The sequence below is a fragment of the Octopus bimaculoides genome, chromosome 3, assembly GCF_046866305.1.
Source record: "Octopus bimaculoides isolate indiv1 chromosome 3, ASM4686630v1, whole genome shotgun sequence".
NCBI lineage: Eukaryota > Metazoa > Mollusca > Cephalopoda > Octopoda > Octopodidae > Octopus > Octopus bimaculoides.
Genome location: NC_142930.1, coordinates 168,141,745 through 168,164,710, shown reverse-complemented (window position 1 = coordinate 168,164,710; position 22,966 = coordinate 168,141,745). Strand labels below are relative to the sequence as shown.

Below are 22,966 nucleotides of genomic sequence, written 5' to 3'. Positions count from 1 at the left end.
GCTAAGCGTATGAAAACCCGTGATAAAACTGCTTCCTTAGATATTCTGACTGATAAATGACAAGACAAACCTCGCAATCGCAAATACTCAAAGAGAATTAATAGTGCCGATGTTGACAAAGCACTTACCCATCAGAGGGTAGTGTTTTCTGGCTTAAAATCAGAAATAGAAGGGTTTATCATAGCAGCCCATGATTAATGCTTACCTACAAGAAACTACCAGGCAAATATATTAAAGAACGGCAGTAGCTAAACATGTCGTATATGTAAACAACAAGATGAAACTATTGATCATATTGTCTCCATGTGCAGTCTTCTTGCGCCTCCAGAGTATCTCAACAGGCATGATAGAGCAGCACAGTATATTCACTGGGTAGTTTCCAAAAAACCTGAACCTGTCACATAATAAAAACCGGCGGGAAAACAAACCACTTCCAGCGCTTGAAAATGATCACATCTCACTCCTCTGGAACTTCACCATTCAAACTGACAGAGAGATAAATGCAAATAGGCCAGACGTTGTATTGAAAGACTTCAGACAAAAATCATGCCTCCTCATTGATATGACTGTCCCAATCGACATAAACGTATCTGTTAAGACCTACCACAAACTGAGCAAGTATAAGGATATTGAAATAGAAATTGGCAAAATGCGGAACCTCAAGAATGAAACAATACCTGTTGTCATAGGTGTCCTAGGAATGATAGCAAAAAGGGCTGATTGCGACCTTGCTCACATACTAGGAAACTCCAAAACGGCCGAAATTCAAAAGATAGTGCTCATGAGAACTGCCCATATCTTGCGTAAAATACTGTCTATGTAAACTGAAATTTTAAATCAAACTCATAATTTTCTTGTTTTCTTAAACATTCTCTAGAACAATACTATGTGCAAAACCAAATATATGACACCCTAGGCATAACACCAACATGAACTTCGAACTTGTTGTCTCTTGAGGTCTCTGGGTGAGACTTGGAGTCAACTTGTACAAATGCAAAGCAAAAGTCAAACATATAATAATAATAATAATAATAATAATAATAATAAATTACAATTATTTTCATATACTAGCAATCGATTAGAGTGTCGGGCAACAAGTCACCTTAGATGCCAACAAGCCTCTTAAGTATCCTAGCTGTCCCTAATAACACTGTTTTCTGCAGCTGTACTAAACTGGGTCTTATGCTTAGTTCCTCTATCCATCTGTTAAAATCTTTAGGGATATTTCCTAATGCGCCTATAACTACTGGGGTACGTTTTACCCGCACTTTCCATAGTCTCTGTAATTCATTGTCTAGATCCTGGTACTGTGCTATTTTTACTACACCTTCATACGGATGTTTTCATCATTTGTACCTGTAAATTCAAATTATCTGGCACTTTCTATTCTCTTTGACTACTGCTACCAAATCAGGCCTTCTAGCTTCTATTACTCTGTCAGACTGAATGTTAAAAAACCCACAGCATCTTGAATTTCTTACTTTCTAGTACTTTACTAGTTTCATGTTCATATCATTTATCAGTATGTTCAAATCCTAACTTTTTACATAATTCCTAGTGGAGTACTCCCCCTAGATTGTCATGTTTATTTTGGTATTCTTTCTGCACCAGCATGCTACATTCACTCACTATATGAGTAACACTTTCATCCTTTGATTTGCATAATCTACATAAGGATTCTACTTGGTTTTTCTCTATCTTGGCTTCTATCCAATTAGTCCTTAATACTTGATATTATGCAGCTGCTAACAAACTTTCTGTTTCCCTTTTCAGCGTTCCTTTCTGCAACCGTAACTATGTCTCACTACTACTATTTGGGGATCTACCATGCAACGTCTCCACCTGCCAGTAAGATAATTTCTGTTCTTTTTTTCTGGTTTTTAACATCGTGTGGGTTTTCGGTTTTCCTTTGTCTTGCAGTGACTCTAACAGCTTTTAATAAACTTTCTTCACTATTACCTACATAGGAATATATGTGTGAATGTATGTATGTATGTATGTATGTATGTAAGGTATGTATACCTGCGTATACAGGGAGTGATAATACATACAGAAGAACGTATACATGGGTGTGCATATGTACATATACATATGAGTGCGAGTTGTATATGTACATATTGATATGTATAAACATCTGTATAAATATATATATGCACGTATAATATATACATATGTATACATCTTCACGTATATATATTTTCTTCTACTACTAAGCACTGACCCGTCCGACCACCTAATCTATATTCCTAAATTCTTCATTCCATACTTCTACCCCTCTCTCCGCCCCATCACTTAGACTCTCTCACTACATAACTGACACTCCTTTACTTTTTATACTTCTCTCTCTCTCTCTATCACCCCCGTTCCTTCTATCTTTTTACACTCTAATACCTTTCTCTCTCGATCGCCCTCATCTCCCCATTCCTATTTTCAAATCATCTTCAATGACCCCTAACTGGTATACTTTCTCTTATTATCTCTCCCCATGTTTTTCCTTTTTCTTTGTTTTCTATATTCCTCTCTTCCTGTTTTTTCTTATTCTTTCTTTCTTCTCTTTTATTCTCTTTTCTTTATTCCTCTCTTCCTGTTTTCGATTTGACCTTACAAATACATCCCTACTTTTAGGTCACTTTAAATAAAACCCTTCATTCAATAGCACTGTGTACAAACTCGCCCCCCCCCCTCGTTTTTGTTCAGAAAAAAAGAGTTTTGTTTCGAACTATTTAATTGATAGGTTTTATTGATATTCTTTTTAATAGGTTTGGGTGCTGGACATATGTGCGTTTCTCTATATGTGCATATGTGTATATGTATGCATGAATATATAATTCTGTGCACATATGTGTCTGTGTGCACATATGTGTCTGTGTGCACATATGTGTCTGTGTGCACATATGTGTCTGTGTGCACATATGTGTCTGTGTGCACATATGTGTCTGTGTGCACATATGTGTCTGTGTGCACATATGTGTCTGTGTGCACATATGTGTCTGTGTGCACATATGTGTCTGTGTGCACATATGTGTCTGTGTGCACATATGTGTCTGTGTGCACATATGTGTCTGTGTGCACATATGTGTCTGTGTGCACATATGTGTCTGTGTGCACATATGTGTCTGTGTGCACATATGTGTATAGTTATGCGTCTGTGCAGCTGCATACAACATGAACTCCCACATGTACAATCATTATTTTTTAATGGCATTAATTTCAAACATTACTTAAAAGTATTACTTTAGAACGTTATTTACACGGCAAAACAATTTCATGATTTCAGTTTTGTTTGGAGCTTAAGTCGTTTATAGTAATATTAGCACCAGAGCCAGAAATTAAAGCAAAAGCCTGAACTTGAAGCTGCCATTTTTACGAGTGTCATTCACAAATGTGTTTCAAACAAAAGAACCCTAGGATAAGGTTTTTTTTTTGTCATCTTTCAAAAATAGTCAAAAAGTGATCATTTCATATAAAAAAAAAAGCAGCTTCAGATAAGAGTCTAATGAACGGAAGCAAGTAACGGTGCGGATTAGAGATTGGAGCTCTTCACTTTTATTGAAGAATACGTTTGTACAGTTCTATATTTGAGAGATGAGGAATTACGTACATTATTTACATTTGATGGATATTTGTCTTCATCGTTGTTTCTTGGGAGAATTTCGAAGCTGGGAATAAGAACCCAGGTTCGAAATTCCCTCTGGACACATAATGAAGACTGAAGAGTACATCAACCGAAACAGTGTGTTAACAATAAACAAAATGAAGACAAATATCCGTCAAATGTAAATAATTTACATAATGAATACGCTTGTATTGAGTCCTGTAAATTATCGGCTTGTGGTGAATCAACACACACACACAGGCACACACATATACATACATCGTCTTTTGATCATATGTCCGAAAAAGAAGCACACTCTAAGAGCTAGGGCGGTAATGTATTTCCATGCATTTAAATATATGTTCGGTCATAGAGCGACCATTAGTTTCGCATCCATAAAGCGCTTAGCTTTGTGGACGACCCGTCATAGTCTAAAGGTGGAGGACAAATAACCTCTCTTCAGAATGGAGGTAGTAAAACCTTACGGTCAGTTAATTCGCAAGCAAAAAATAATATACACTTTTTGAATTTGAAACAGGACGAGTTATCTTACTTAAACAGCTCCGGTTGGCAAATGTTATGGACCCAAGGAGATCTGAAGGCTGCTCTTTAGGTCCATAACATTTACCAACATAATATAGAGGTCTCCATAGCTACTGATACTAATTTAGTCAGATATGGGTTGTAATTTCGTGGTGGTGCAGGGGGTTAGAGCAACGACAGGTTTCATCAGAGCGGCATTCGAATCCTGCTGATGATGTTACGCGCGCGCGCACGCACACACACACATACACACACACACACACACACACACACACACACACACACACACACACATTCATATGTATATGTGTGTGCCTATGCCCATATCTCCCAACTTGTCGAGGACTAAATACGAAATTCAAATATTCTAACATTTAATGCTATTATAGAATACCCCAAATATATTCGATTTCTATTCTTTCAACAGCTTCTATGGTCGCATGGACGTTTATGTTGTAATTCACCGCAGTTTCTGCAAATGTACATACGTACAGTATTCTCTCCGATTAATATTCATAGATAAGAACTCATGTACATTCAGCATTTATCATGACCCATTCTTCGCTCTCAAACTTGTACTTTAGCATAAATGCTATTGGTATATTGAAGTAAATACATACAAACTCAAGTGGTCAATTTAAATGCTGAATGCTTGTTAGTCACTCGTATCTCAATGATGGTACTTCACTTCTAGATTCATATTTGCATGAAACATTTATTTACAAAAATCAATAGACAACACCAATAACATTAATAGTATTTACTGAGATCTGCTTTTCAGATATTTCTGCAACAAAAAGCGATCGACGAAAACTTTTCTTTACCGCGGCCAATTGATTTCCTCATTGTAATGTTATTGGAATAATTACTGTTGTATTTACTATTGATGTTACCCTTCTTATCATATTAGAAGAGTAAACAAATAATTTTTGTAGGGAGAATTGTTGTGAGATTAATTGCTTGTCTAACCAGGCATTGAAATGGTAAATTATGGCTTTTGTAATTGCACGTATGATATTATTGGCTGACATTTATTTGAATACAAATCAGATACCTTGAATAAAAATTTTACAATAATCGTTTATACTCAATCGTAGGAGGATGATATTTGGAGCAAAATAGGCGAGATGTAAATATTACTATACACAATTGTTTAATGTAGATGAACTGTGCTAACATTTTCTATCGGGGTTTAGAACGTGAGGACCTAATGTAAGTAAATCATGTTTAAACATGCGCGAGAGTTTGTGTGTGTTAACATAATAACTGTAGTGCTAGGGTGTCTGAGCAGAAACGTTGGTAATCCGCTGATGAATGTCATATAGTATGAAGATTTCCATAGAAAAATAATTTAAAAATGTGATTACTTTTAATACATCATTCAAATTATATTACCACTTATTAGATTGACTCTACCCCCAGTAGTATCCTTCAAAGGAATAAATATGTAGATTTGAGAATATAAATTTTGGAATTAAATACAAAGAACATTGATCAACATTAACATTATTCAGAATTGGTTGACTACGACAGAACCCCCCCCCCCCCCCGAAATATCTATATCACAAGTAAGACCGATTCCAATGTGGGGTGTTAACCGAATTCCCTCGGAGTAAATGTAAACAAAACAAGTACGAAGCGATTCATATTTCATACTTCCTAGACTATTCTCTGTATTATTACATTACTTTTACGCACACGTCATCCGACTGTGACAAAGACAACACACGAGGCTAACATTATCTTCATCAAAAGAGACATTAGAATCGTATTAGCCTGGTTTAATTCAATATTACAAACACACAACTTTCTTTGTCCTGAGTATCTTTACTCCCCCTGATCTTACAATCACAAAAGACCTTACACCCGCCCATTGTATGATGCTCCTTTATTATTCAGCAATCTACAATATTATCAGAATTATTACTCAACCCGGAATATTGTTGTCTTTTTTTACTGTTTTTGCTGGGAGTTTGTTCAGTAAATAACTACTTTCGTTAAAGGTAAGTTGCGACAGTGCTAGGTTTTATAATCATGTGTTATGGCAGGCAGATCATTGCTGCTAATTTCCCGATTTTAAACTAGTCTTTCGAACATTTTCTTTCCTAACCCCATCATTAGTTCTATGTTGTGTACATGGAACTCTGATATTTTTTTTATAACTCCAATAATTTTTCGCTAGTATTCTTTTGGCTATCTTTTCTTGTTTTAATATATTTCTCTACTACTTTTTCCTGGCATCTTTCTATCCCGTTTTTAGTTAACCATATAGACTTTCATACATTTTCCACTTTATAAAAGAAATATTTTTTTCTCTTTTAGTACTTCTAAATCTACCGTTATTATGAGATTAGCGTATTGAAGTTTGAATATGTTGCTAGATCCTCCATTATTAAGAGATTATGCTATAGATCTTTAAATTCAGTTTCCCTAAAGACAGTCTGGTTGAGCTAGCTTTCTTATTTAACCTTTTTAATGTTTAATGTTTAGATTGTTGAATAAAGCTACTTTTCCCATACAATTCTTCGATGTTATTAATAGCTCCTCATATCAATTCTATAAACGGTTCGTGGTTATTTTACCTCACATTCACTCTTCTTTTCTTGTATAACATAATCGTTGAGTTCACGGAAAATACAAAGTGGCTGGTCACATGTTATGACAGCCAGCTTATTGGTACTCAAGAACAGAATTGAGTGGAAAAGTAGCCAAATGATAGAGAAGACAGGGAAGACTTCGTGTAGCAAGGATTTGAACCTTTGAGGAAGAACCCGAAACTGTCGACAGAGTGGGGAAAAACATAGAACCTCTCCCATTTCATAGTAAAGACGGTAGGAGAACCGACACCTGATAGGCAAACGTGCTCAGCATGGACAGGTTGATCTAATACCATTTTTTAGCACTTTACAAAGTAATGATTATATAAACACTCTGATTCCATTTTATTTTCAACCTTACTTTATTGAGAGTCTTTGATGCAGTTTTGAGATTTTCCTCCAACAAATATCTAGAGGTAATATATATACTAATATTTAAAAGAAAAACAAACAAAAAAAAACATTGCTTTTGTTATTTCCCAATAAACTTGGCATTCTAATTCTTAATAATAAATCTGATTTCAGATTTTGATAGCTATGTCCTTTGGTGAAATAAAAAATAATTGGGTGGGTGTGGGGGAACATTGTTTATTTACCATAGAGGGATATTGTGTTCTCGTACTGTTAACACAGGTTATCATTTTCCCAAGATACATTTCCAGTATTTTTTATATCTTTTGTTTTGCCAAAGCTTAACGAGAATCCCAGAGAAGTGGAGCGTTTCAATTGTCTCAACATAACCGATTTATCGATTAATCGTTTTCTAAATTATTAGATGTAATGAGGCAGATGCAGTTATACACATACATACGGTTCAGTATAATTATTCAGGACGTATGAATGCAATTCTGTGCGACATTGTAAGTCGAGAGTGTTTAGAAAGGATGTGGGTCTATTATACAGCCTTGGCTCACTGAAGTAGTTTCTTTGCATTTTCCAACGAATTTAAACAGTGAAGAATAATCCATTTTCAGAGCGGTTCTGTGATAGCGTTGTATTCGGAAAGAACACGAGCATATTAGGAGAATGATGTTTGGAATTATATTTCGGGTCGGTCACTTTTTCTTTTGGTTTTTGAAAAATCAATACATGCACTGTATATTCGTGCTTCATTTTGAATGTATTATTGCTCTTATTTCATTTCGGAGAAAATGCGCGATAAAATGGAAGAAGGAATACTAATTTGTAAAAGCTCGATGCTAGTTTTCACTCAAACCAGCGTTATACTTATAAACGATTAAGAGGCATTTTTAGAAGTAGTGGATTTCTTAAAGCAGTCAATTCTTGTGTTGTTTACATAATTGCTGCAATTGTTGATGTTATTTTAAATATTAGCCTCTTGTTAATTGTAGACAATTTGCATGTTTTAGAAACATCGTCTTCTCCGTTTGCTAACAAAATAATCAGTCTAATACTTTGCTTAGTGTCAGATGCGAATCAAAAATGTATTCTTCTTGTATCTAAAACTTGTGCCTGTCAATTGACGTTTCCTAAGATCTACATTCACCGTATCATGTTTACACTCAGCCGTGTGGCTACATTGGCGTTAATGTTGGCCTATGTTCTGCTTGGGCTACAATTTTATAAAGTAGTGGTTAATAGAAAAATGTTTATCTGTTTATCTATCTGGGTTAGGATATTTTTTCACAGCATGTCTTTTGCTCGACAGTCTTCTGTACATTTTCCGAGATAATATCTTTCATGAGATGAAAGATATTATCGGCAGCCACAAGGCTAGATTATAAGCCTGAAACGAACACGTATGCTGATAACTCACATACCAAACAAGATGAGACTATCTTGCGCAGACAAAAACTACCTGAATCTACTCACCTTGAAGTTGGCTTCCTCAAAGCTTACGTTTTCTTTTATTCTTTTCTTTGCTTTAGTTATTTGATTGCAGCCATGCTGGAGCACCGCCTTTAGTCGACCAAATCGACCACAGGACTTATTTTTTGTAAGCCTAGTACTTATTCTATGGGTATCTTTTACCGAACCGCTAAGTTACGGGGTCGCAAACACACCAACATCTGTTGTCAAGCGGTGGTGGGAGACAAACACAGACACACACGAATATATACATACATATATATATATATATATATGTGTGTGTGTGTGTGTGTGTGTGTGTGTGTGTGCGTGTGTGTGTATGTATGTATATATATATATATATATATATATATATATATATATATATGACGGGCTCCTTTCCGCTTCTGTCTACCAAATCTACTCACAAGGCTTTGGTCGGCCCGAGGCTATAGTAGAAGACACTTGCCCAAGATACCACGCAGTGGGAATGATCCTGGAACCATGTGGCTGGGAAGCAAGCTTCTTACCAGGCAGCCACACCTGCGCCTATATATTCAAAATATTTTTGAATTGAATGGTAAATTCCTTCTCTATTGAGAATATGGTCAGCGTGTTTATTTGTGTGAATATATTCAGAAAGCACAATAAACAGGAACAATCATTATTAATTTATCTATGCCTTCCAGGGGCTGAAGATATTATTTGGCGACAAACAACTGACGTAGTGTCTGCAACTGATGTGTAGTCATTCAGAAATACGTGGTTTACACCCATATGACGTCATGCAGAGCGCAGCCGTCTCTGTTTCTAAATACGTAGTGTATAAAAAGAATGTCTTCTGTGAGTTAGCCTAGTGAAAACTTCTTACGCATGTTTATCGAGGCTGGCGTATAATATGACGAAATGCATCTTTTATCTGTATATCTAAATCCATATCAATAATAAATCTCTGAGCGAGGTATAAACAGTAGCAGCACGACATCGTGAAGTATATTTTCCACCTAAATGTGGCTAACCCTTAAGGGTTGATACTACTGTAGCTTGTAGCTGCAGGAAAACATCTCCTCCAACTGGCTATTGATACACTACCTATTCCCTATCAGTATTTGCAAAGAGAAGTCATCATTCCCATCTCCAGCCTGACGTGATTCACACAGACCCGAGTTTCTGGGTATTAAACTGTCATCAGTGGTTGGCGATGGGAAGTGGTTCTCAATGTAAAGATATATACTTTTTCCAGTGATGAAAAGCCACTGATCTTGAAACAATGGAGACAAGCAATAATAAATCTCTGAGCGAGGTATAAACAGTAGCTGCATGACATCGTGAAGTATATTTACCACCTAAATGTGGCTATACCTTAACGGTAGATGCTACTATAGCTTGTGGCCCCAGGAAGACATCTCCTCCAGCTGGTTACTGACACACTATCTGTGCCCTATCAGTATTTGCGAAAGGAAGCCATCATTCCCATCTCCAGCCTCACGTTTCTATTTATGACTGTCTATATCTATTTAACAATTTGTGGAGAGAAATAGGTGACAGGTAGATACATAGATACATAATTAGACTGATCGATCGATCGATATTTGCTATGCGAACATTATTGACACCAGTAACCTATGAGAACAGGGCAAGTTCAAGATCTGTAAATACGGCAGGATTTCAAGGGATTACGAGGTCGAAAGATAGCTCTCAGTGTCATTTGTTGACGTTTAGTGTCCTGCAGAGAGGTCTTTGTATATTTTGTGAAGTGATGCTCCTCCACAGAGATTAGGAACAACCATGGTCTCCTCATGAGGCAGCACTAGCTTATACTTATTTCATGTTTTCGTATGTCAGAATGTTAATGTGTATCGTAATAATTCCTCATGGATCGGTAAACTAATGTGGTTCGCCAATGAATTTCAAAATGTGTTCTAAAATCTTCTTCATGCGCAGTACTGTAGCGATGTCTACAAACAAATTATAACTTGCGTTGTAATAATTATTATTCAGAAATTGTATTAATGTACAGCTTTCCATGACTTAATAAAGTTGCATTTTGAATTAGCTTTTGAAGCTACTTTGAAATTGAAGCACTTTATCTTTATATTTTCCAAATAATATAATTTTGTTTGGAAAGATGTCATACTGCTGACAACTGTAAGAATAACAGGACGTCTTTACATTCATGGTGATGGTTGGGGCGGGGGAGTGAAGTTTAGGGAAAATAATAAAATATGCAGCGTTGAGAGTGTACAAATGTCATGAGAAAAAAGTTCCATGTAGAGTTTCCATTTGGCTTCCAATAACTAAATGTCATTTACAAATATTATTGATATAAGAAACACTGGAAGAATCGACTAACAATGTAAAATATAAAGACAATTCTGAAGAATTTCAGCTTTAGCAATTACCCCATGTCAGCTAAGCAAGTGAAAATGGAAAGCTAATAAACACATGGCTCCGATATTAAGAGAAGTGTTTGTTAATCATGGACTTCTCATCTTTGAGAATCTCTTTGAGAAATTCTTCCATTGAACTTACTCAATATGTTTAAATCACTCACACATTACTACTACTACTACTACTACTACTACTACTACTACTACTACTACTACTACTACTATCACAACCTCTACTGCTGCTGCTGCTTCTACTACTACTACTACTACTACTACTACTACTACTACTACTACTATCACAACTGCTGCTACTGCTACTAATACTACTATCACAACCTCGGCTGCTGCTGCTGCTGCCACTACTACTACTACTACTACTACTACTACTACTACTACTACTACTACTACTACTACTGCTACTACACAATTCCCATTGCATTTAATAGACTCAGCATTGTATACTGAATTACTTGTTTCTTATCCAGTATCTTTAGATTATTCACTATTTTCCGACACTCGAGAACATATCGCCATGGTTACGAAGTTATTTTCCACATCCAATCCCATCGGTGCCATATTCATCCGAAGGCCACCTCTTGAATTTGAATCTTTGCTATTTTTATTGCGTAGAATTGCAATTTGACAATATGGCTGAATAGGATTAAAAGTTTGCTTCAAAACAGCGCGGACGCAGGTTCAATACAACCTATTTATAAAACTATTTTTCTCCTTGATAACTGTTTTATAAAACGTTCGTGAACGAAATTTGGTTCCATGGAATTCTGACATTTTCTCTTTTGTCTCCCTCTTTTAATTGTGTCCATTAACATTTTCAGATGATGAACTTACTCTGCTGTGTAGAGTTTGATGCAAGTATTGAGACCAGCATCCAGTAGTAGTAGTAGTAGTAGTAGTAGTAGTAGTAGTAGTAGTAGTAGTAGTAATAGTAGTAGTAGTAGTATGTATGATTTAAATATACATTTAAATATATTGCAGTTTTTTTCATCCAGGTTCAGTCGTTGTAGAAAACCCATTTTCTTTCTTCCTTCTTTGTTTTTGTAAATCAAAACTGGAAAAAAAAATTAATTAGATAAAATAAAATAAAAATAAAGTCTTCTGGAGGTAATTGCTTTGTCAGATTACGGAATGGAACCTTTTAAAATGTGTGATTCTGTTACTTTCGTCACTAGTTCATTGAAATTGATTGTGTTCTCTCTATGACTAGACCTATATTATAAGTAATGTTCTTCTTCATAACGTTTCATAAACTTATAAACAAATATTCTTCAAATCTTATTTCCAAACGTAAACACAAGTATATTTCAATATTTTTGCACATTTACAAATGGAATTAAACCACGTTTCGTGGTTTGCTACCTCAACAACTTTATAGGATCCAGTTGCTAAAGACATCATCAGGAGGAATCACGTCCTCTACCGTTTTTGATGTGGTGAGGCCCCCACTTTTGTAGGTGTCTTCAGCTCTGGTGTTGAGTACGTTTCTTCTTTCTCCTTTTTTCTTCTGTTCTCTGGCCTCTTTAATGCAGCGTCAACGTGTGTCAGCGAGCGATTGACCATCCTGATATTATGGAGGAATATATGAAATATATAAAAATATTTTAACGTATGACTAGGATATTATCATTTTAGTTTTTAAATTCTCATTAGCTTACTCTTGAAGCATTAGTTGTTTCTATAGTTTTCACACGCCCTCTAATGCTTCATTTGTCGCGAATAACTGGAAACTGACTATAAAATCTAAACTGACGTATTTGTTAGCCAAAGAATTTGAAAGATGCCTCAATTTTTGTTGGATATGAAATGTTAGATTTTCTGCCGGCATCTACGTTAGCACAAGTACGGAATAAATTCGTATATTCTTCAAATGGACAATTCCATGTTCATGATTTTAATTCTGATACAGGGCAGCCGTACTAAATCTATGCTTGCTAATATATTTCCATACAACATAACCAAAGTCCCATCCAACATTCCGGTTGATCAGTAGTACTGTATGTCTAGTGTGTGTGTATGTGTGTTGAGATGCGAATGTTTTTTGCAATTACGTAATTACGAATGTTTTTGCAATTACAGGTCTATACTCAAAGCATATTTGTAACATTCAAAACAAGGATGAAAATTTATAAATTTAGAGATTTTTCGAAGGAACTGAACGTCGTATATTGACCCCTGTGTATCAATAAAATAGAGATATCGAGAACTGACTCGACTCAACTTTAAACAAACATTTGGCTGTTGGATGCTTTTCATACATATAAAATCTGTTTTTTTTTAATGATTTTTCAAGTGACGGTTATAAGTTTATTAAGTATTATAAAGATATGGCTTTCCAAGAATTGTTGATTAAATGTTTGATAGATAGCCAAATACTAACGATGTTTGATTGTATACTGAAGGACGTGTCCAAATTGGTTTATAGAGAGAAACATAACATTAATCATATGAAAATGTAAACAAAACTAAATTTAGTCACTCACAGATATCTCATCTTTGGACTGGTCCTCGAAAGACTTTTTCTATTTTCTAGTTAATTAGTTGCCGTTGAAACGTCAGTGGTGACCACTTAAATATTATCTTAAATTGATCAATACAGCTGACGTTTGAAAGCCGACACTGATAAAGAAAACATTGCACTTGAAGTGACGTTTATTAGGCTACGATATTGTGGTAAAGAACTTAGAAGAGTTCTGCGATTATGAACTGTTGAAAATAAGTGCAGCTGGTCAGAGTTACTTAGTCAACAACGTGACCGCCCTGTCAGATACACAGTTGATCGTCAGCTGAAAAGAAGACCAGCGTGCCTAGGTGTAGCGAATGTTTTGTACTGCTTTCTAAAGTGTTGACAGTTCGGCGTATGTCTAGTTTCGGATGGCGCTTAAAATCGCATCGAGAAATGAAATAAATATTCTAATGTGTGATGCACTTAAAATGAATTCGTTGCAAATTAATAAATTTAGAAGTATTTTGTGAAAGTTACCCGTAAAACTAACCTTTTCAAAATTCTACAGTGTTGGAATCGTTGTTTCTCTGTATAAAAGAACTGATTCTACCGTTACACAGAACAAAATCCTCTCAAGATTGTCTGACAGGGTTTATTTTCAGATCACATCAAGTTTGTTTATTTCCGACCATGCTTCGTGGTCTGAGATTTTTCGTGCTTTTCAGGTGAGACTATCTCAGAACTAAAGTACATGAAATCATCAACTTGATTGATGGTGGTGGTGTCTCCTCTGGTGTTGGTGATTTACCCCTGTTGGTTGTTAGCATTGAACTTGGTTTTGCTAGGATTTAAATAAAATCTTCAACATCATGTGCTACGAATTCTAGAGTATGAGGTAATTGCGTGGAGTTTGATATTATGTCGAGAGCCGAACTAAATAGTTAAAAAAAAAAAAATGGAAATCTATTGTAGCTAGATAGAAATGACTGAACAAGTTCTTTCGGATGATTGTGATGAAGAAATATCCTGAAATATTGTAAATCCTAATACATGTATTGGTTTCATGACTAAATAGCTGATGCATAAAGAAGATGATAGCGCATGAAAAGGTGACATTTTGCTAATGTTTAAGACATCCATGGAGTATTGCACCCTTGCAAATACGAATCGAACATCTGTAGTGTTAATGAGAATCTGACTTTTGAATCTATGTTAGATTTAGCTGAGGTATATGTATAGAAATTTAGAGAAGGGTTAAAAATTGTATCTTGCGTGTACAATGCTTTACAATTTTAAGTAAGAACAAGGAGAGATTAATGGCGCTAAAACAATCCGAAACACGCGTGACAAGACCAAATATGTGACCATTAATATTTCAATGCTACACGAACATTTTTCAACTATAGTTTCTTGATAAATATTCACTCAAACGACAGCGAATAGATGGCGTGTGTTCAAGGTCGACTGTTTGTATACAAGAGAAATACATTTAATATACAATATATCATATGATATAAAAGTGCATGTTCCACTTCATTTGAATACCGACAACGTATGATCTCAGTCATGAATTGACTACGAATACTTTTAATGTTTCTATAATTATCTATATTTTATATTCGTTTAAGATCCAATCCTTGATTATATTTCAGGATAATTTTGTGTGCACGCTTGTGTGCGTTAGTCTGTATTATATGCATGTATATATATATATATATATATATATATATACACTTTATTTTATTCTTTTATTTTTTATTTGTTTTAGTCATTTGACTGCGGCCATTATATTATATTATATTGTGTGTGTATGTGTGTGTGTGTGTGTGTGTGTGTGTGTGTGTGTGTGTGTGTGAATCGTAAATAATATGTCTATATTTGGATAGTCTTATAGCCACGGTGCCCACTCACAGCTTAGTATTCCCTCATCGAAGCAAAACATCTCTTATGTACGTATTAAACATTCTCTCTAAATTTAGACGCCTATTGATTTTCGGTTTGTATTTAAATAAAGCAGTGAATAAATCAGAGAAAGCAGAAAACCGTACTTCGGCCGCTAACACTCAATTGACCAATGAACAAGCTCAGTCAATCTCGTTTCATAAGGAGTGTTTCCCGTCGTGTACTTGAATATCTATAAATACTGGTGGCAGCAAACAATGAACGTTACAGTGATTATTAATAGAAACTAACGCTGGAAGACAAGTCATCTACCATTTTCTGTTATGCTATTAGAGCGAGATGGTGAGAGAGGAAGCGGTTAGATTAATAACCGTTTCTTTATTAGGGTGTCCACATATATGTGTGTGTGTGTTAGAGACAGAGAGAGATGGACAGACAGACAAACATACAGACAGACAGACATAAAGACAGTCAGACATACAGACAGGCATACAGACAGACATACAGACAGACAGAAGACAGATAGACAGATAGATAGATATACTGGAGCAGAATTATAAAACTCAATGAATTATTGTTGTTGTTGGCACTCCGTCGAGGGTTCCAGTTGATCCGATCAACGGAACAGCCTGCTCGTGAAATTAACGTGCAAGTGGTTGAGCACTCAACAGACACGTGTACCCTTAACGTAGTTCTCCGGGATATTCAGCGTGACACAGTGTAACAAGGCTGACCCTTTGAATTACAGGCACAACAGAAACTAGAAGTATGAGTGAGAGAAAGTTGTGGTGAAAGAGTACAGTAGGGTTCGCCATCATCCCCTGCCGGAGCCTCGTGGTGCTTTAGGTGTTTTCGCTCAATAAACACTCACAACGCCCGGTCTGGGAATCGAAACCGCCATCCTATGACCGCGAGTCCGCGGCCCTAACCACTGGGCCATTGCGCCTCCACACTCAATGAATATATCATAAATAAATAACCGCCACGAAATTTTTCAAATCACAAATAGAATTACAAGAAATTCATATGTTGTATGTTTTAAGCCTCTGCAAAGATACTGAAGGTCATGGGTGCAGCACAATTTTACTCTGAAATAAATTGATACCAGACTCACTCACAAACCTAGGCAAAGATCCTAGTTTCTTCTCTTCACCATTTTTCGGCTGAACACCACAGCTTCATCCGTGTCTGATAGACTCAATTTAACATTAACTGGCTAATAAGTAAGTAGTCTTAATAGATCGATGCACTTAATTCATCCACCTCTCTTTGGGTAGGTTTAACAAAGTCAACTTCGTCTCAAGCACTGGGGCAAAGAGACAAATGACGGTCTCTTTTAGTTTTTCACCACGATTTTTGTATTCTACACCAAAAACAAGTCATCAACACTTTTGCTATTTCACCTTGGAGTAGCAGTAAAATTAAGGTCTCTACGTCGCATATCAAACCGCGGTATGTATCGCAGAATGGATTATATTTACACGAGAACTTTGTATGCTGCAAGGTTAGTGTACAATCAAAATGATAGATGATACCTCCACAAGTAAACGATAAACAATAGTTTATTGAAGGTTTCATATGTAACAAAATAGATATATGTCTGTACAGAAAGCAGGAGAGAGAGAGAGGGGGGGGGAGAATGCGTGTACAATTGTGCTGGCAAAGAATTCCAGACAGGACTGAATGCCAAGGGAAGGGTGTTATGTAAGATATGGCAACTGGCACCTCATATCTTGCGGTTCTAAATTTATGTTACAATCATCAGACTGTAAACGATAACATCTTCTCTAGTAGTATGTATATCATTAACCGTAAATTGCAAAATTGCATAATATTTAATATTTTGCTAATTTTATATAACGGTAAATATGAACGTGGTATTATTTTGTAAAAATACCCCATGTTTTTACTGATATACGACACAAGGGTATCAATCAACAATAAAATCCCTGAATGATTGCTTCCCACTTCCCAACTTAATTAACTCATTATCTCTTTGTGAAAGCATTTCGTTTACGAAGCATTATGCATTCATATCTGGTAAAATGGCCGAGATTCCATTATTATCAAATCTACGCTTGAACAATTGTGAAAATGTTCACTTTAAACCTATGATATCCTATGAAGAATACACAACTCCGTGTGTGTGTATGCATCTGTGTCTGTGTCTCCGTGTATGTGTGTATGTGAGTATTTGTGTATGTGGGTGTGTTTTCTCCACCACCATTTGACAAGTAGTGTTGGTGTGATTACGTCTCCATTACGGCAAAATGTGACCAAGGGCAGCTCTCGATTCGATTCAGTCGACTAAAATTGTTCAAGTTTATTCGACTGTACGGTTGCAGTCTAATAACTGAAACATGGATGCACACACACACACACACACATATAATTATAAGTTTTCTCAATATATTGACTATAGGAACTAGTTTTATGCTACGGCGTATAAATCCACGAGTGACAAATAAGAATTAGTACGCGGGGGAATCGAACACACACCGCCTATTTTCGCGTTGAGTGTTGTGAACGATTATACCAACATCCGCATCCGTTTCTCTCCGTTAAATTTTAAAGAAATGATTTCGTATCCGTAAGGGTGTAGAGAAGAGTTTATTCTGCGCAAGTTAACAAACGCTGACTAGTGAAATAGCAAACTAGACTCTTCACCAGAAGCACTGCGCTGAAAGTTATAACAAAAAAAGGATACACAATCATTAAAACGAACAAAAACACTTATCTCAACCTTGACCTATTTTATACCCGGCCCTAAATTCGGTCAGCGTCGGGTATGAATCAGAGGTCAACACCATATGCCTACACATACCCCCCCCCCCACCTCCTTGAGATCTGTAACAAGTATTTACTTTACTCAGTTCACTTCAAGGATGACCAAATTGATGGACTTGTTTGAAGCTGCACCGATAACACGCTGTTGTTAGCATTCCGTCGGTTGCGACGACGAGGTTTCCAGTCGATCAGATCAGCGGAACAGCCTGCTCGTGAAATTAACGTGCAAGTGGTTGAGCACTCCACAGACACGTGTACCCCTTAACGTAGTCCTCGAGGAGATTCAGTGTGACAAGGCTGAAGAGTGAGAGAAAGTTGTGGTGAAAGAGTACAGCAGAGCTCACCACCATCCCCTGTCGGAGTCTCGTGGAAGTTTAGGCGTTTCCGCTCAATAAACACTCACAACGCCCGATCTGTGAATCGAAACCGCGATCCTACGACAGCGAGTCCGCTGCCCTAAACAATGAGCCATTGCGCCTCCACTACTGATGAAAATGCAAGGATGTATTTGCACATTTACAAATGGAATTAAACCCCGTTTCGTGGTTTGCTACCTCAACAACTTTATAGGATCCAGTTGCTAAAGACATCATCAGGAGGAACCACGTTTGGTTTTGGCCACTACTCCTCTACCATTGTCGACGTGGTGAGGCCCCCACTTTCAGCACTGGTGTTGAGTGCGTTTCATCTAACAAATTCCATGACATAGGGCTGGTTGGCATGCTGCCGTATTGGAAGAAACATTAGCCCAGAGTGCCGAAAAGTGGGAATGAAACATGAGTTTAGAGAGTTGTTAAAGAGAGTGCATTATCCGTGCAAAAGCGCCTGTACATGTATATGACTATTTCTCCCAGTGTATGTCAAAACATGGGGCACATGCTTGTAGTTTATTTGTTTATATAAGGATTCGAGTTCAGAAAGCGAAATAATTTTTCCGTCTATGAATGTTAAAAAGAAGAAAGTGTTGTATTCATTGGACAGGTACACATGCATGCATGCACATGTATAGATACACACACACACACACACACACACACACACACACACACACACACACACACACACACACACACACACACCCACTCGCTCTCATACACACAGAAAGAGAAAGAAGAGAGCTGGTGAGAGACTTGAATATAAATATACAGTTTTCCCTTCATTCTCACCATGTTAGTCATTTATATGTTTATATGTGTAGAGTGAGTAATGTTTAGAAAGAGAGGGATATACAGATAAATTTTGGTATGTTTCTATGTATTTGAAAAATGCTATTTTAAAAGTTATTCATTATTTAAAAAAGGAAAAAAATACTTTCATACGTGACGTGATAAAACGGAGATTTCGTGGAAGATTTCTATGTCGCTTTCAGCTTTTCAAAAACACGTTTTACGGCAAGCTGAAAACAGCGAAAAGGCTCTACATCGTATTTTGGTTCCATCAGGTTTGTGTTTATTTCTGTTTCATTAATTAAAAAAAATATTTTTTCTGCTATTGTGGCTATAACAAGAGAATTTTCTAAAAAGAAACTCTGTAATCTAGATGTGTATATGTGTGTGTGCATTTGTTTTTGTGTGAACATCTATATATTTAAGCATTGACAAAATATGAAGGTAGAATTGAATGTTACAGGAGGTATGGTCACAAGAGATCGATAAAACATATTTAACCCAGGCCGTATCAACAACGTCCACCCGTCACACTTCTTAGTCCACCATTTCTGCCTCGAAGTCCTGGATATATTCCAGCCCAGTGTCTGCAATCAAGTAGTCGATGTAAGTTTTCCTGTTCTTACATTACCATGAGGTGGGTTCCACAAGACTAATTTAAATGCTTGCAGCGTAGGGAGGCCGTCTGTGACTGATCTCCTCGCTAACTTTCGGTTGGATGAGAAGAAAATGGTGTGCATTTGTTTGCAAACAATTGGCAGCAAACTATTTCATAATCGGAAGAAGAATGAGCTAGAAACTTAGGCAGAATGATAGACATATGTCATGGAAGGTATTCATAGTTGAGTGTAAAAGAAGAGAAACAGAGAATAAAAGATCGAAATAAGAGGAAGAAAGATAGTTAAATAGGGAGAAAAAGAGAGAATTATAAAAACTACGAGAGATGGATGTATAAAGTTCAAGAAGTAGATGAATACGCGTAGAAAGAAGTAGCCAGTGTAGTTATAGATAACGAAGGGAAAACCTGAATGAGATGGGGTGAAGGAGACGATGTGTAGGATAGCAACTGAGCATAGGGTAAGTGAATTAGAATTACCACTTAGCTAGTCTAGCCAAAGAGGGCATTATATAGGGAAGGACCTAGAGTTTCATGGGGTTGTACGTTAGTCAACGGAATGGTTATGCTAACTAGACAAGCGAAGAGGAAAAAAAGTGTGGGATAATATATAAATATATTGTTATAAATACGTTGTCTATGATAGGATTCAGGTTTATAAGTTTATAAAATGTAAAATGCATAATGAGAACAGTGAGTGCGTTTAAGACGAATGCATTTGTCGCTAGTTACCAGGAACATGAATTTAAATATATAAGAACGACGATTTAACATTTAAGTCGCAAATTTAATGTAAAATATGATTATGTTTAAATGTCGGTACATGAGTAGCAGAGGAGTAAACGATAAGATCTTAGATTTGTAGATTAACTAAGAATCTTGATAAGTGGACGCTAGAATATATTTGGATAAATCCTAATATGGAATTTCGGCCAGAATTCAAGAATTATGAAATGTAAAGTTATACGGGGTTCGAGTAAGTTGTACATTTAAAATAGAGGAAGTTTCAAAAGATTACAGAGAGAATGAAAATCGTAGTATAAATTGAGGAATTAAGCGATGCACAACAAATGTGATTAAATTAAAACGGATTATTATGCGCCTATAATCTATGTGAGTGGAAACAACGTAGAGAGATTCAAAGTCTTACATTTACACTTGTGATAAAGTAGGATCGATTTGAAGAATCTGTAGATGCAAGTAGTAAAATATTTCGTTGTTTTTCTTCAGTAATTACTGTGAGTGCTGTATTTGGATTTGTATAGATTCTTTTCTTCTTTCTTGCCTTTAACCCTCCAACGTGGAGTATAGGCCACTTATAATTGAATTCCATGTCGCATAATTTTTCGCTTCTGTACTTATACTCTGCCATGAATGTCCCCCTTTCTCTAGTTCCTTTTGTGTTGATCTACGCCACGAGTTCTTAGGCCTACCTTTCTTTCTATATCGATCCGGATTCCACTGTAAAGCACTTTTCGCTACATTTAGTGTGTCTTTTCTAATTGTGCTACCAACCCACTTCCACTTTTTCTTAAAAGTTTGCTCCCCAATCGAAACTTGATTCGTTCTTTGCCATAGCTCCATATTGCTTATGTGTTCGGGCCATCTAATTCTAAGTATACTATGCAAGCACCTGTTGATGAATGATTGTATTTGCTTATTTGACTTAACTGTTGTTCGCCATGTCTCAGCCCCATACAATAACACCGCTTTTACGTTAGTATTAAAAATTCTTATTTTGTTCTTTATTGAAATTACACTTGCGCTCCATACTTTTTTTAACAGGTGGAAAGCGGTCCTTGCCTTACTTATTCTCGTCTTAATATTTTCGTCGGTGCCACCTGAGAACGTTATCTTACTACCTAAATACGTAAACTAGATTCTTTTAGGCAACAAAACCAGGCAAGGCGTCCCTGCTATTGCACATCAGTGTTGACGACAGACTAAGTAATATTATCTGATACACGAAATATTATCTCAGAATCTCAAGATATGTGCAAAGAAAAAACATGAATGTTTGGAGGGGTAAGGGGTGGGTGAAGTTGTAGTAATTTTATCTATGTAAAATTTCAGAAATGCATACATATGCACACATGCATTTCTGAAGTGCCCACGCGCGCATACACACACATACATATATGGAAATTATGAAGATAAACATTTTAGATATATTTAGTATAATAGTTTAGGTATGAAATACAAAATATGTATACATGTATACATGCAAAGCGAGAGGAAGCAAAAATTGGAGACTTACAAATGATGAATATTTAAGTATAAATTTATAGATATTTATATTAATAGATTCAACTTATACAGAATACAAATGACAGAGAAAATTAAAGTGGCGGGAGAAAAGGGTTATAAGTCCAACAGCTGCTTGTGGGGGTGAGGTCGGAGATCCTTAAAATGTTGGTAGATGTAGTTCATCAGAATATGCAACCGTATGGACGCATTTAACGTTGGATAAGACAGGTCTCCGTCATCAGGGTAGAGATGTTACATTTCAGAACTTAATGCTGACAATTTTAAAGATGGAATGATTAAATGTGGAGAGCTAGCTGTATTAGAGGGGGAAAGTAGGAAGGTTGGTGGGATTATGCGGGTTATTGAGACAGGGAATGGAGAGAGGAGAAAAGGTAGTTTAGGAAGACTGAGGGATTAATAATAAGGATATTAAGGGAGATAGTAGTAGAGGTGGAGAGTTGGGAGATGAATAGGAGGGCATAATAGCTCTACGGATAATAGCTCTAGGGATAATAGCTCTAGGGATAATAGCTCTACAGATAATAGCTCTAGGGATAATAGCTCTACGGATAATAGCTCTAGGGATAATAGCTCTAGGGATAATAGCTCTACGGATAATAGCTCTACGGATAATAGCTCTACGGATAATAGCTCTACGGATAATAGCTCTACGGATAATAGCTCTAGGGATAATAGCTCTAGGGATAATAGCTCTACGGATAATAGCTCTACGGATAATAGCTCTAGGGATAATAGCTCTACGGATAATAGCTCTAGGGATAATAGCTCTAGGGATAATAGCTCTAGGGATAATAGCTCTAGAGATAATAGCTCTAGGGATAATAGCTCTAGG

At 36.4% G+C, this 22,966-nt stretch overlaps 1 protein-coding gene across 5 annotated transcripts in view; it reads left to right on the top strand.

The window, feature by feature from the left end:
- The window catches only part of LOC106877248 (neuropeptide S receptor), a 362,222-nt gene that overhangs the window by 146,630 nt on the left and 192,626 nt on the right, over positions 1–22,966 (top strand). For 4 of the 5 annotated variants that reach the window (XR_016241289.1, XM_052965972.2, XM_052965971.2 and 1 more), the window contains one exon: positions 1,774–1,848. The exons of the other annotated variant lie outside the window; for it this stretch is intronic. Coding sequence is in view for 1 of the 4 variants with exons in the window: in XM_089350002.1 (XP_089206128.1) it covers positions 1,774–1,848 (75 nt within the window). In the remaining 3 variants the exon portion in view is untranslated. The remainder of the gene's footprint in view (positions 1–1,773; positions 1,849–22,966) is intronic. 5 annotated transcript variants of the gene reach the window in all.